This window comes from Psittacula echo, assembly GCF_963264785.1.
Source record: "Psittacula echo genome assembly, chromosome: 3".
NCBI lineage: Eukaryota > Metazoa > Chordata > Aves > Psittaciformes > Psittacidae > Psittacula > Psittacula echo.
The window spans coordinates 6842562-6857163 of record NC_137736.1 but is presented as its reverse complement, the minus strand read 5'-3'; the positions used below and the strand labels follow the sequence as shown (position 1 = coordinate 6857163).

The following is a 14602-nucleotide window of genomic DNA, read 5'->3' as shown; positions in this document are numbered from 1 at the left end:
CCTAGGTCTTCCTGCTCTGGCAGGGGGGATTGGACTAGATGATCTTTTGAGGTCCCTTCCAATCTCTAACATACTGTGATACTGTGAACTGCTGTGATGCTCATATTAATCCAGGTGCAACCCAGACCTGTTGCCTCAGCTGTGGGAGATCTGATGGACCTTTTTCACCAGCCTCTTTAGTCTGAAGAAGCTGATTTCCCCACCAGCAGACACTTTTTCAGCAAGCTCTGAAGCATCCTCCTCCAGGGGCTCTTCCTATGCACTTCTGGCACTTGGCTCTCTGACTTGGTAGTCAAGAGCTGTGGGCCCCACAGCCAAGCCACAAGTGATGACCTTTTGTTGGTGAAGAGAGAGCACCTGCTTCTTTACAGCAGGGTGGCAGGCACTGGAATGCCTCTGGGAAATTTGGCCGGATATTTCATTCAAACATGAAGCTTGCCCCTGCATGACGACCGCAATTGAGAGGTGAGACAAGTGTGTGGAACACTCGTGTTTTGTTGCGATAGAATTGGTAGATTATAATGGCCTGTGCCAGAGCTGGAGACATCCTGGGTTGATTTCCTGCTCCATTCATGAGCACAAGTCCCCTACTGTTTCAACTGATGGAGGAAGTGCTCTTAATTGTGTGAATCGGGATTTGCCAGTGGCGGATAATGGCCCTCTCCACAGCAGTAATGTCTGGGGATGGGGTGCCTGGGCTCATGGCATGGAACACAGCAGAGCCAAGTACATCTTTGTAGCTCAGTGATGCAGAAAGACAAAGTAGCTGAAATTTCCTCCAGCGACAGAAGAGTCCTGGGTTTGACTCTGTGCTCTGCCAGAAGCGACCTCAGCAACTTCTCAGTGAAGGTGTCTGCACAATGAGGGAGATAATGAGGAAGGAAGTGGGAAGCAGTAATGATTGCTTCCTCACTTATGGAGAATCATGTCATATTTAACAGTATGTGTTAAAGTGTGTGCTATGAAGTGCATGTGCCATTAGCAGGTGTGGAGGCAAGTCCTCTCTGCCTAGAAGTGTATCTCCATGGCAGTATGTACCTGCGTGCTGGTTTATGATTTAGCATTACACACTGGGAAGTCCATCTTGAGTTGTGTGGGCCCATTCAGATGCCTGTACGGTGGACAAGTGACCTCACCTTGATGCCAAGGTGACCCCAAGACTTATTTTGCCAGGCTCCTGCAGTGGCCTGTTGCATTATCAGATCTTTCTCTGAGGGGCTTTCTGGGTCAGACTCAAACCCAGCAAGTTGTGGCAGTAGCATATAGGCTAGGACCCCACAAAATAAATGTGGGTGCTAGTGACTCCTCATTTGGATGGAATAAGGTTCTTGCTTGGCTAAGCAGATAAGCCACATTTCTTCTGCACTAAGGTAGATGTGCCAGGCAGTCTCCATGAACCAATCTCTGTGACCAGCCAGCACCTATATAATGGTGTAGGCACATGTCTGGAAGCTAGAAGGAAGCTAGAATAGCTCTTATTCCACATAAGGGTGGAGGGTGGCCTTCTAAATGCCAGCAGAGGCCATGGGATGGCCACCACGCTGTGCTTGGCCATCCAGCCAGATTTTTACCTGGTTGTCCTGTACATGTCATGTGATGGCATTCAAGATGGTCTGCTCCATAACCTTCCCCAGCACTGAGGTCAGATTGAAAGGCCTCCAGGTCCTCCTTCTGGCCCTTCCTGTAGATTAGTGTCACATTTGCTAATTCCAGTCAACTGGGACCTCCCCAGTTAGCCAGGACTGCTGAGTTGGAGTTGTTCAGCATGAAGAATAGAGGAATCCAGGGAAACCTTCTAGCAGCCTTCCAGTAGGTAGGGAGGACCTCAAGGGACCTCAAGAAACCTGCAGAGGGCCTTTGGATAAGGGCCTGTAGTGACAGGACAGGTGGGAATGGCTTTAAACTGACAGAGAGGAGATTGAGATGAGCTCTCAGGCAGAAGTTCTTCCCTGTGAGAGTGCTGAGGCGCTGGCACAGGGCACCCAGAGAAGCTGTGGCTGCCCCATCCCTGGCAGTGTTCAAGGCCAGGTTGGACACAGGTGCTTGGAGCAACCTGGGCTAGTGGAAGGTGTCCCTGCTCGTGGCAGGGGACTGGAACTGGATGAGCTTTGAGGTCCCTTCCACCCCAAACCAGTCTCAGCTCCCATGACAAATGACCAAAAGTGGCTCAGTGAGCACTTCTGCCAGCTCCCCCAGTACCCTTGGGTGGATCCCATCAAGACTCATAGACTTGTGTGTCTAAGTGGTGGAGCAGGTATCTGACCATTTCTCAAAGACTTCTTCCTTGAGGAATGTCCAGCCTTCCTATACTCCTTTGCCTTCAGGACTGCCTTCCAGGAGACTCTGTCAACCAAGCTCCTAAACAAGTCAGTCTGGTGTCTGGAAGTCCAGGGCAGCAGTTCTGCTGACCCCCATCTTACTCCTCCAAGAATCAAAACCTCTATCACTTCATGATCACTATGCCCAAGGTGGCCTTCAACCATCACATCGTCCGCAAGTCCTTCTCTGTTCACAAACAACAGGTCCAGTGGGGCACCATCCCTAGTTGGCTCCCTCACCAGCTGTGTCAGGAAGTTCCTTACACGCACTCTGGAAACTTTCTAGACTGTTCCCTCTCCTCTGTATTGTGTTTCCAGCAGACATCTGGTCACTGGAAGTCCCTTGTGAGAACAAGGGCTGGTGATTGTGAGACTTCACCCAGCTGCTGGTAGGGTATTTTGTCTGCCTCTTCATCCTGGTTGTGTCTGTAACAGACTTCCACCATGGTATCTGCAAGAAGATACAGCACTTTACTACATAGGGTCTGAAACAGGGCTTCAAGCAATCATGATTAGCACAAATGCTGCAGGTGGAGCAGAAGCAAGGAATGGGGAAACCACAGTGAGAAAGAAAATTGCAAGGGCAAGGAAGTGAAGCAAACAACAAAGCTAGAAGAACAGAAAAAAAATAACTGTATGTACCAAAGTGCAGGCTGGAAGGTGGCCAAATTACAGGAAAGGGACAGGGATGTGACAAATAACTGTGCTGTAACAAAAGGAGATTTAACTTATCTGTGTGTCATGCGTGTATCCTCACATCACAGTTGAGGATACACACCTATCTCTTACCTGAGTTTTAATTTTGATCAGAAAAGTATCTCTCGAGTTTACTCTCCCTGAAGCAGAGAAGCCTCAGACTTGAGTCAGTTCTCCCGGATGGGTACATATGCGAGAGGTGTGATGCAAAGTTAGCACTGCCACATCAGGGGGACATATGGAGAAGGTTGCTGCAGGCCTGAGCCCTCATCCAAGGCAGTGAGGTGTCCCTGATCCACAAGTGACAGCCCCAGGGACCCTCACACCAACCTTGGGGTCATCCCAGTGCATTTGGGTCTGACACCTGCACCTCTGTGGGTATTGTTCCACTCTAGGCTTCCCCCTCAGGTCTTCCAGTCATGGCCTCGTTCTTCTTGGCCCTTCCTTGGGTTCAGAGCTGACATCTGGTGCATGAGGAGTCACTACTCACATAGCTCAAGACGATGCAGATGTCTCTGGACATGAGCTGAGGCACCCCAGCTCCAACCTTAACACATTTGCTATTCAGAAGTAATACCCTGCTTCCTGATTCTGCCAAATAATGTTGCTGCACATCTTCAGTGGGATGGATTATTGCTCTGTCAGGAAGGCCACTTGCCAAACATCTTGGTTTCTCGAATTGTCACCTAAAATGCAGTGCAGGCAGGGCTGTCACTGGCTTCAGCCCAACGCTGCAAGCACAACCCCATCCCTTAGGGCTGATATGGCAGGGGGGCAAGGAGGAGACATGAAGGATGTGGGTGGTGGATACGAGTGAGGTAATGTGGAGTGGGTGATATCATGCTATAGCCACAAGGGCTGGGTGAGGGCTTAAGAAGTAATTTATTGGCATGTGATTTATACAATCACTTTGGACGCATATGTGTACAATGCTGTAATAAGGGAGAGGCTGTGGCTTCAGAGTAACCCTCATGAGACACTGGAGAGTCCAGGGGAGTGATGTTGACAGTGCTCCAAGAATAGAGAAAGCTTCAGCTGGAGCCTGCACTTTATTAAACACAGGAATGTATCCACCCATGAGATGTACACTTGCATGAGCCTGGGTTTCATTTGCTTTGCTTCTCAGGTAATGGCTTGTCACTGAACTTCAGTTGTGTGGTCACTTGGGCTTATGTGTGTGTGTGTATCTCACGATTTGCAATCCCATACATGTAGCAAAATGCTTGGTTTAGAGGTACCAGTGACTGGAAAGTAAGCGTCAGCAGAAATGAAACACTGATGTATGTAACAGAATAACATCTCTGTAGAGCAATGATTCCCAATTTCTTTGGCCCACCAGAGCATTGCAACCTTCAAAATTTCAGGCAAGCATCATTCACCCTTATAATGAAGCTTTTAGCTAAAAGTGTTTTTATGATGCTACTTAGGTTGTGTAGCCAGCAATGATGAATTATCATACCCATTAAGTCCACAGCTTGAAACCACAACTGTAAATGCATCTGCTTTCCCCTTATTCTAGTACTTCTGATTCAAGCTGCCTGTTATGGGTAACAGAGCAGATTCCTGGCAGACATATTTCGAATGCACTCAGGTTATACAAACTGCTCCTTTGCAGTTTATGGCTTTACACTTGAAAGTTTGGCATAAAAGTGAGCAGTTTGTCAGGTGTCATGTATTTGGTTATGTGTGCCTTTGTGCACAGCGTTAAGAGTCTGGTGGCTGTGCTGAGATTGTTTTGTGCTGCCTGTGACAGAAGAGATAACACACCTTTTCCCTGTCTCAATATATTTCCTGACATGGCAGACATCCGCACTCACAAACAACTCTGGCTCTATCATTGTCTTCATCTTCCCAGCAAGGGGCTAAGGACTGTTCTCCTCAGTCTATCAGAGATACTCAGGTCTCACCTGCACACAGAAGTTTTACCTGATTTAAGGGGGTACCTGGGATGGGTAGCATGGGAGACGCTTTTTGGTTTTCAACTCTACACACTTCCATGTGATTGATAAAAACTAACTTGAAAACGTATGCTTTTGTGTACCTGAATGCCAATGCAGAATGAAGGATTTAATCCTTCACCTTGTGTTCCATATTCAGTCCTTTGAGTACACTGAAGAAGCCCCATGCTCATGGTGACCTACATAACCCGGAATAGTGGCTAATCATGACTGCATCTGGTGACTGCCCATGGAATCAGGGAGGTAATGTGGGAGGTGAGAGACCCCTGCTAGCACTCTGTTCCCAAGAGCGGTATAAGTCACGTTTACCCTCTGCAAATAGACAGCTTTCTCTTACAGCACCACTTGTGCAGAGCTGAGCATCAAGAGGCCAGAAATAGATTCCTCTTTAAAAACATATTTATCACTTACCACTTGTTATCTCTTTTTTCTTATCGTGGCACTTGCATCAGGATGAATCTGGGTGAGCCTGATCGTGCAATGCTTCTGCAAACTACAGGCCAGCTGGGTTCAGCCATAATTCTGCCTGCCCTGTGTCATGAGGCAGTGCAATCAATGACTCCAAACCAAAGAGGCACATTGTGAAGGATGAGGGGTTTTTTATCAAAAGACAATGAAAAGCACCGGTGGCTGGTACCCAGACAGCAGCAGAACTTGCTGGGGAGGATGCTTTATAAATGCAAAATTAGTAACAGTAATCCTAAACCCAAAACAGAGTGAGGAAGCAGAGCCTGAGGAAGCACAGAGAAATGGCACAGCCGCCAGGAACAGACCAAATGAGGGCTGATCTAGGATAACTCTTTCCCACAGTTTTCTCCTTCCGGCAGGATGCTGGAATAATCTTTGGTCTTGGGAATGATGAGAAGACACACACCAGGATCTCATGGTGCCTGCCTGCTTTGAAGGCACAGAATAAAGCAGGGCAAGAAGATAGATGGCTGACGAGCATGCTTGGTTTCAGCGTGAGATGGTTTTTCAAAGCCAGCAGTGTCATTTTGGTTACAACCAACCTCAAAACTCGAGGAAAAGCCCTTGGCAGCTCGTGTCATGGCGTTGCTTGCTCTAACAGAGATGTCTGTATGTGTTGGGACACTCAGTCTTCCCGCATTCTCAGATCCTGCCTTCAAGCTACCGGCGGCTTCAGAAATTCAGAGATGAAACAAGAGGATCACAGGCATTTATACACAAATGAGCTCCACGGGACCTTTCAGCTGGGATTTCATCCCCTTGTGCCTGGCACAACACCCCAGCTGCCTGTTCTGCTTAGCTAACACCATTTGGATCCTAACGCATATGGGTTTAAATCGTTATTGTTAACCTCCCTGCATCCCGACACAGATGACACCTGTGGCCGGGATTCCAGCGTGTCTCGGGTCCGGAGCACGGCGGCAGTGGCTTTCTACAGCTCCCCACTTGTGGAGAACCCACCTCGTGCCTCAGTTTACCCCCTTTGCTGACAACGGGGCGGGGGGGGGCCGCAATTCCGCACCCATCTCCTGCCCGCCCGGTCCGTGTGGGGCACCTCGGACAAGGGACCAGACCCCTCCAAAGGCCGCCCAGGGACCCACCGGCGGGAGCCGAGCGGCGGCCGCCCCCTCCCGGCGTGCGGCCCGGGGAGGAGCCGGCCCCGGGGCGGGGGTCGGGCCGGGGGTGGAGCCGCGGGCTGGCGGGTCGAGGTGAGGGGGAGCCCTCCCCTTTCCTTCCTGAGTGAGCCGGAGACGGGGAAGGCGCCTCCGCAACTCCTCCTGCCCCGCCGCTGCCGCCCGCCCGCCCGCCCGCTCGCAGCATGGTGAGCGCGCCCGCCCGCCCCGCGGGAAGTTTGGCGGCCCCGGCCCCTGCCCCGCTGCCGGGCCGCGCTCACCGCCCCCCGCTCCCTTCTCTTTGCAGATCTGGAAAACTCTGCCGCTGCTCTGCGCCCTGCTGGCCGCCGCCCGCCTGCGAGCCGAGGTATGCGCGGGGCCCCGCCGCGGACGGGACGGGCTTTGGGGACAGTGGGGGTCTCCTTCTGGAGCTTTCCACCGCGCCCACCTCCGGGCGGCACCGCGGAGCGGGGAGGGGGAGCCGCTGGAGCGGGGAAAGTAGCGGCCGGGGCGGGGAGGGAAGTTGCGGGTCCCTCCGTTGGGGCGAGGGGAACGGGCCGGGCCCCCCTTTCTTTCCTTCCTTCCTCCCAGCCTGCGGTCCCCTGGGCAGCCGCTTTCCCCTCCCTCCCGCTCCTTCTTTCGCTCTGTTTTTCTCTTCTTTTACTGCAATGACATTGAAAACCATTGAAAGCCCCCAACTCGCAACACCCACCCCCCCCACCCGCTCTGTTGACAGAGAATAAACGGTGCCTGAATTCCTGGTTGCGGCAGCCTCCGAAAAAAGTGAGGTCAGAAACAAAATATTTGGTAATTACGGCAGGGGAAATGTGGAAGTGATTTGAGGAAAATGAACTCAAGCTGGGCTGGGGAGGGAGGCCGAGCCTGCCTGCGGGGGGAAGTGGTCCCACTCCTCCTCCCCGCCTGCTTTTTTTCTCCCTACATGTTTCTCCCAGATGGCGAGACCCACCCTAGAACATCACAGTTTGGCTCTGCACGGGAAAAAAATGCGTAAACACATCTGATTGCCTCCAAACGCTTCCCTGTGCCTCCCATCCATGGACTGTGCTGCCCCGGCTGTGGCAAAGAGGGGGGCTGGGGTGAAGCCAGTCGCTGTTGCTCTGTCCCCATAAGCAAACCTCATCACAGAACTCCCCACAACTGCCAGCCACTCGCTGAAGGGATGAACAGTGTGAGTGCTGGGGCATGTGAGGGGTGGAGGTGAGACAGGGCAGGTGAGAGAGGTACCACTGTCAAGCTGTAGCTCCAGTCACAGCTATTGTGAAAGCCAAGAGGGTGGAACTGAGCTGCGGTATGGGCTGGCATTTCACATCTGCCTCTACATGATGATATTGTAATGTGCTTTCTTCCCAAGGCGTGACATACTTACGCAGTCAGCATTTCCATGCATCCTCTCCAGCACTGTCCTGAAAAAGCCACATCAGTTTTACTAATTTTCTTAGGGACCCTAAATAAGCCTTAACCAGTTGTGGTCAATATACAGCAAAACCTCTGTAGGAAGGAAGGACACAGCAGTACATCCCTAAAATACATGATAGTAACAGCTAAGCAGCGATGGTACTCATTTAAGTAAACCGTGTTGGAGTCAGTAGACCAGAGAAACTTAGCCCTTGATTTCTGATTTCACCAGTGCTGCAACATTATGTTAATGGTCAAAGTGCTAAATCCTGGTTTTTGCCTAATGTAACTCCAATTTGGAGTGCCTGGATGGCTTCCCAGGTGTAAGTACTGTCATTTCTCCCTGCCTCCTCTGCAAACTGGAAGTGAGAAAGACTTACAGCCGTCAGTGTTCAAAACTAGGTTCTAAAGGCCAGTTCATGCTGGTTAAATGAATGATTTGACTGTTTAACAGGGGTAGCGGTCCCAGTATCAAACAGTGAACATTTTGGTTTGGTTCCAGTTTAAGTTCAGCAAAACTTGATAGTGATGCCTGAGGTTTGTGTCTGGTTTCAGGGGAAGTTGACACCTCAGATAACTTTTGCTCCCGATTCAGTTTGATTCCTTGTTGCCAGTAGCTGCCAAGTGGTGAACATCAGTTCACAGGCAGTGTCCCAGCCTCTGGGGTATTTACACCTTCTAAGGTGTGGGCTGTGCTTGAAGGCAAGCTGCTTCCTAATTCAGAGACAGCTTTGATGGTTGCCCCTTTCTAAATGTTTCTTGTTGCCACTGTCTGCATCACTGGCATTTAGTAAGATTAGTGTGGCATTTCCCTGTGGTTTTCCCTCTTCAGGTTTTGGAAGTGATAACCTCTTTCTTTCTTCTGTTTCTGCTGCAGTTTGCACTTTGTGCCTTTCAGTATGTTCAGAATATTAACGCTGAGCCTTGAGCTTCTAATCCTTTTGTCGGCTGAAGTACATCTGAACTGTACTGGGGGTTTTTGTACAACACATTTCTACAACGTTGTTAGGTGCATAATTAGAGTCTTTAAAGAAAGAAAGAAATTGCTTCAGTAAATGTTCCTGGCATGACTTTGTGCAGACTGGAAAATCTGAGATGTGCCAAAACTTGGGAGCTTTTCTTGGCCTGGCTCGGTAGTAGTCGCAAGAGCAATAGACGGTGAACTGTACTCCTCGGATGGAAGCCAGCCCCAGCTTCAGACAGCCCTTTTTTATCTCTTTCTTCCTGGGTCACACTCTCAATGAGGCAACCATTCACTCATATTAATGGGGATGCTACAGAGGTGAGGTTGCTTGTGTTGTCAGCTGGGGCTTCCAGAAGCAGATGGAGTGATTTTGGGGAAGCATCCATCACTACAGGGAAAAAGGGAGCAGCTCAAAATGTCTGATGAATGTATTAGAAGTTAATCAGTTGTTTGCATCCTGATGGCATAAGTTACCTAGTTAACAGTGGAGGGGGAGTCCTGTGGCTGTTTGACTGTGTCCATGAGGTCTGAAGGGGACTGTGCAGGAGCACTGGTGGTACCACTGTAATTAGACCAGCATCCTTACATGTCCCACCGGGTTCCTTATTTCAAAATAAAAGTGTGGGTTTTTCTTCTTTCATTTTAGCTTCAACCTGAATCAGAATCATCAAGGAAGTTATTTTCACCATGAATTTCAGATGCTAGCAAAAAGTTTTGTGCCAATATGAATATATTGGTGCAGGCTGTGGACGGAAGTCTTTCCCTGAATCCAGCCTTGCCAAAGGAGTGGTCAGTGCCCTGGCCTGCCCTCTGCTTCTTGCCTTTTCTCACTGTTCACATTAATCTCTGGCACCTGTAGCTGTTCTCCTGAAATATCCTTAACCCATTTCTGGCCAAACGAGCCAGCCTTTGGAAAATGTTATGTAGGCAGTTTTGGCTAAAAAGGGCTAGAAAACAGCTAGAGGCTCTCCTCTTGTGAGCAGATCTACTGATAGATCTTAGGGGGCTATAACACCCAAGCAATGCAGGGATGAGAAGCATCTGGAGGCAGATGTATATATAACCTTTTCTAACAGCATGGTGTTTGCAGTGCCTGCATCTGTTGTAACCCTGGAATTAATTTTTTTCACCCCACCAATTTGTGTAACTTGATGTGAAAAGCTAAAAAGGGATGTTATGGAGGGAGAGAAAAGACGCAGGCTTTGGTTAAGTTTTGTTTGCTTAACTCACCTGAGTGCTTCCTCTAGATGGGACTTGAGTGCTTGTGCATGTAGGGAGGGCAGCACTCGACCCCTTCCAAGACCTGTGCCCCTTCTGCCAGCAGAGCACTTGTGTCCCCCAGGAGAGATGGAGCTGGGAGTTCAGCTGGTCTTCGTAAAGCCTGGTGTGCTTCCTCCCTCCTGTTGGGCTGTTCACACAGGCTGGCCAGGATCGTCAGCTTGCTTTGGTTAAACTTTTCCCATGTTCTTACAACTCAGAACTGCTGTCTTAATAAATGAAACTGAATAAATTAAAGTTGAGATCCTGATGTAACTGCATAGCTGCATTTGGCCCCAAAGCCATCAGTTTTAGAAGGGTCCATTTGCCTTTGAAATTTAGCGATAGAGACTTTGTGGATGGGTCAGTCCTCCTCTCACTGGTATTTTGTGCATGGCAGTGAAAAGAAAAGACAGTGTGGTGCCAATCGTGTGGGTTACTTGTGCAGGTTTTATTATGCACTGGCTTTGTGCAGTAAACCCTGACAGTCACGTGTAACCCACTAATGTAATAAAACCAGCTTCCCAGATCAAGTCTAGCAGGCACATCTTCAGTGGAAGGAAAAACTGCATCATTTTTCTCCATGAGCTGTTTTTGGAGTGATAGGCATCTTCCTCCTTAAAATCCTGTGCTGGAGTGCCAGACCAGGTGTTGCTGGAGTTGTGTCTCAAGGTGATAAGAGTATTTTAAATGGGGAAACAAGGAAAAAATGACTCTAGCCAGGGTGCCCAGCAAAAGCTCATCTGTGCAAAGCCTGTTTTTCAAAGCACGTGCTGTACCATCGGGCAGCTGCAGATAGCCCTGGATGAGTGTCTGGGAGACGAACCAAGCGGTTTTGTCTGAGGCATCTTGGTTGAGGCTGAAGGCACTGGCCCAATGCCCTGTGTATGAGTGCTTAAACAACCTCCTCGGCTGTTTGGAGGGGACCGTAACCCCTGAGCAGCAGCATGTGTGGCAGCAGCTCTGGAGCAGAAGGGATGTCACGTAGCACATACATGGTGCATGGCACCCTGATGCTAGTGCTGCGGTGGAGCTGCTGTCGGATCCAAGCTGCTCTGTGCAGGCGTGCTTTAACTGAGTGAATGACTTTATCTGCCAGAGTGCAAATTCCTTGCCGGTAATTAACAGGGGGGCTGCTGCTAGGGGCTGCCTGGGGGGCATCTCCTCTCTCAGCACAGGAGGATAGGACTGTCTGAGCATCTCCTGTTGCATTTTCAAGCTGCTGTTATTGGTACAGCTGCTTACCCATCAGGAGGCACTGGAGCACCTTTGATCTTTCTTGCGTGGTGTTACATGAGCTGGGGAATGTTTCTCTTTGTACAGAAGGGAGTTTGTCACAAATCTCAGCCAGATGTGTCTTTCTGGGCTTATGAGACTCCTTTCAACCAGGCTGTGTTTCTGCCACATACCCTGGGAGATAGATGAGCTTGGTTCCCAGAAATGCCTTCTTTAGCTGGGTTGTGTCTATCTCGCAGGAGGGTCAGCTTCTGCTGTAGTGTGGTATCTAAGCTAATCTGTGCATAACCAGTGTTGTCTCTTGAGTACAGCAAAAGAAAAGAGCAGACTGCTGTTGTGCTGTGAAGCACACTTCCTTCCAGAGCTGTTTCTGAGTGGCAGGCATGGGGTTATATACATCCAGACCTTCCCAGAGGCTGTAGATTTTGCCACAGCTAGAGTACTTGAGTGTGAGCTGTAGGAGCAGGGGCTTGTTTGCTCTTGGCTCTGGGGCTCTGAGTGCAATTCAGGCATTGCAGCAGTAAATTAACAAATGGGTTACAGGCAAACCTGTAGGCTTCAGCACTGTAGTAAAGCACAGATAACTGTAGTGACTGCATGGCATTTTCTTACTGCTTGCTTTCAAGTATGCTCCAGTTCTGAGCTTGAAGACACCAGCCAGCAGTAAGGAGTGACTGTGTCCCTTCTCTGCTGTGCAAACCATCAACCTCCAAGTGAAGTTTATAGAGTTCCTGTGAAATCTTACTATCTACTCTATGCCTTGGCTCTCTCACTTGTTCCACTGTCCCTCTCGGTTTTGACACTGGGCCTGTGGTTGCTTGGGGAATGGATTAGATGTGGGCTGCCTGGGAGAGATGGAGAAAAGCAAGCTCATGCTCCAGTCTGCTTACATGGGATTTCTTGAGATCCCTGCATCTTGTTTGGAGTGCATCAAGGGGTCCATAACCTGGAAACAATTTGGAGGCTCCTCTTGGACCAACACATTTGGGGTGGATGACTAGGGAAGGATTTGGTATCTCTAGCTCAGCTGTAGGTGGATCCCACGTTTCCACTGTTTGACAGTTAAGCAAATATTTTGGCAGAAGAAACTAAGCACTGCTTGAAGACTGGGGTCTGTTTTTTGTCACACTGGGGAGTGTGCCAGTTCTGCTGTGCTTCTGAGGAAGATAGCCAGTGCACCAGGAAAACCAGGAGGTCAAGAAGTAAAACTTGTTGGAACCCATCTCATTCATCTCTGTAGGAGCATTGCGGGGTGGCTCTCTGTACAGTGTTCCCCGTGGCTGTACCCTGTCAATTGCTGTCCCAGAGATGCACCTCTAACCACTTTCTTTATTGTACACTATGTAAGGAACCCCAGAGTAACCAGCTTTTCTTGTTCTTTCCCCTTTATCCATCCCTCATTTAATTCTGCAGCTTTGTTACACTGCAGTGAAGCTGTAAGCATATGGATTTGCATTTGTTTGGGGTTTTTTTCCTCTTGATTGTATCTTTGTAGAGGGCCTCACAATGCAAAGAGCACCAAACCAGCTTGAAGGAACAATGGAGAGAAACGGATAAAACCGCCAAGGTGAAGCAGCTGGGTTTCACTGATAGGAGAGGATTTGCGCACCTTGTGCTCCAAGCGTAGAAGGACCAGTTGGACAGTTGTTTGTCACCCGCTGCTGGTTGTCCCTAGCCAATACATGTTCTTCCTGATGCCATCCCTGCTTCTTGCTCAGAGTCCTGAGATAGCATCAAGAGGCCTTGGGAATGTGGAGGCTGGTGAAGCTTTTCATGCTTTATCAGTTTTCCCTCAAAATGAAAGTTTTCGGGAAACAGTGGTAGCTTCCAAGATTGTATATTAGCCATAGTCAATGTCTTTGTTTCTTTATCTATAAGGAGACCTAGAGAGGTAGTGGAAGGACTTGCTGCAGAGGTATCTGTGGCAGGAGTAAGGCTCAAACAGTCTTCTCAAATCTTCCACGTCAGGGGAGAAGAGGATGTTAGAATGTTGGATAAGAGGGAAGCAAGAGCTGGGGTACAGCAATGGGCTGGCAAAGGTACCTGTCTCTGCTGGAGACATGTACTGGTGAACCTTGTCTTAACACAGGAGGCTGTCAGTTGGGTGCCCCTGCCTGTTCTTTCCTCCTCATGCTGCTGCCAGAGCAAGGTAATTTGAGGCTCGAGCATCAGAGCAACAGAACAAGAAGTTTCTGTCCCTGCACTGGGACGGACGGAAGCGGGAGCATTCAGCAGGTGCTGGCCGGTGTCCAGGTTGCCCTCCAGCACCGTGCTGTCCGAGTGTAGTTCTGACAGCAGAGTCTGCTGCCATTCTCGAGACAGTGGAACAGTGGAGAACAGTGCTGGGGTTGGGCAGGCTGGCCTCCGTGCTAGAGCGGCCCCTGCTATTTAAGTGCCGGTAATCTTAGCCTGAAGCCAAGAGCTTTCCTTCTGCATGATGTAACTCTTTGCATATGTACTCTTTGCTGCTCTGGGAGTTTCTTTTCCCTCCTGCGTTTTGGCCCCTTTTTCATGTTTATGTTTGAGGAAGCTTAAGTATGAGGGATTGGAATTGTCTTGAATGGAGGAAGCGGTTTCCTCAGGGAATTTTTGCTATGTCTGGATTGTTTCGTTGTCTGGGTGAGTAAAATTCCTCAGGGATAACCGAAAGGGTTGTGACCCAGCTCCGGTCTGTAGCTCATGCATTGAAACCCAGGGCTCTGGAAGATTAAGGTGGCAGGGGACCAAGCATTCACGTTGAAGGCATCGCCTTCAACTTGGCAGAAAAGCTGCGGTATTCCTCTCTGAGGACAGCGGGTTTGCTCTGGGTGATGCAAGCCCTGGGGTATTCCAGCCCCAGGATGATGAATGCCACATGAATACTATCAGCCTACTTTTCTTCAGGCAGTGCTCCTCTTCTCCAGTTGCCCTGCGAACAGAGGATGGAAAAGTCAGGTTGCAACAGAGGTTCCATTTCTCATATCCCCAGGACTCGGGCCTAGACTTTCAGGGGGGCAAGAGGCATGTCCTCAGGCCTTTATTCACCTGAGATGTGTATGCAGGAAGATGTGCGCACGCTTGCAGGATGATTCTGCGGCCCATGTGTTTTGCCGTGCTTTTCAGAGGGGCTAATGGTAAACATGATGATGCTTTTCCAGATCATTCAGAGCATTCCCCTTTAGAAAAACAGGCTGGTTC

At 49.6% G+C, this 14602-nt stretch overlaps 1 protein-coding gene across 1 annotated transcript in view; it reads left to right on the top strand.

Moving 5' to 3' along the window:
* Window positions 1-6310: 6310 nt before the first annotated feature.
* FSTL1 (follistatin like 1) overlaps window positions 6311-14602 on the top strand; it is a gene marked incomplete at its 5' end in the record, with an annotated part of 47874 nt that continues 39582 nt past the window's right edge. The window contains 2 exons of the mRNA XM_080612683.1: window positions 6311-6648; window positions 6700-6919. Of these exons, the coding sequence (XP_080468809.1) occupies window positions 6311-6648; window positions 6700-6919 (558 nt within the window). The remainder of the gene's footprint in view (window positions 6649-6699; window positions 6920-14602) is intronic.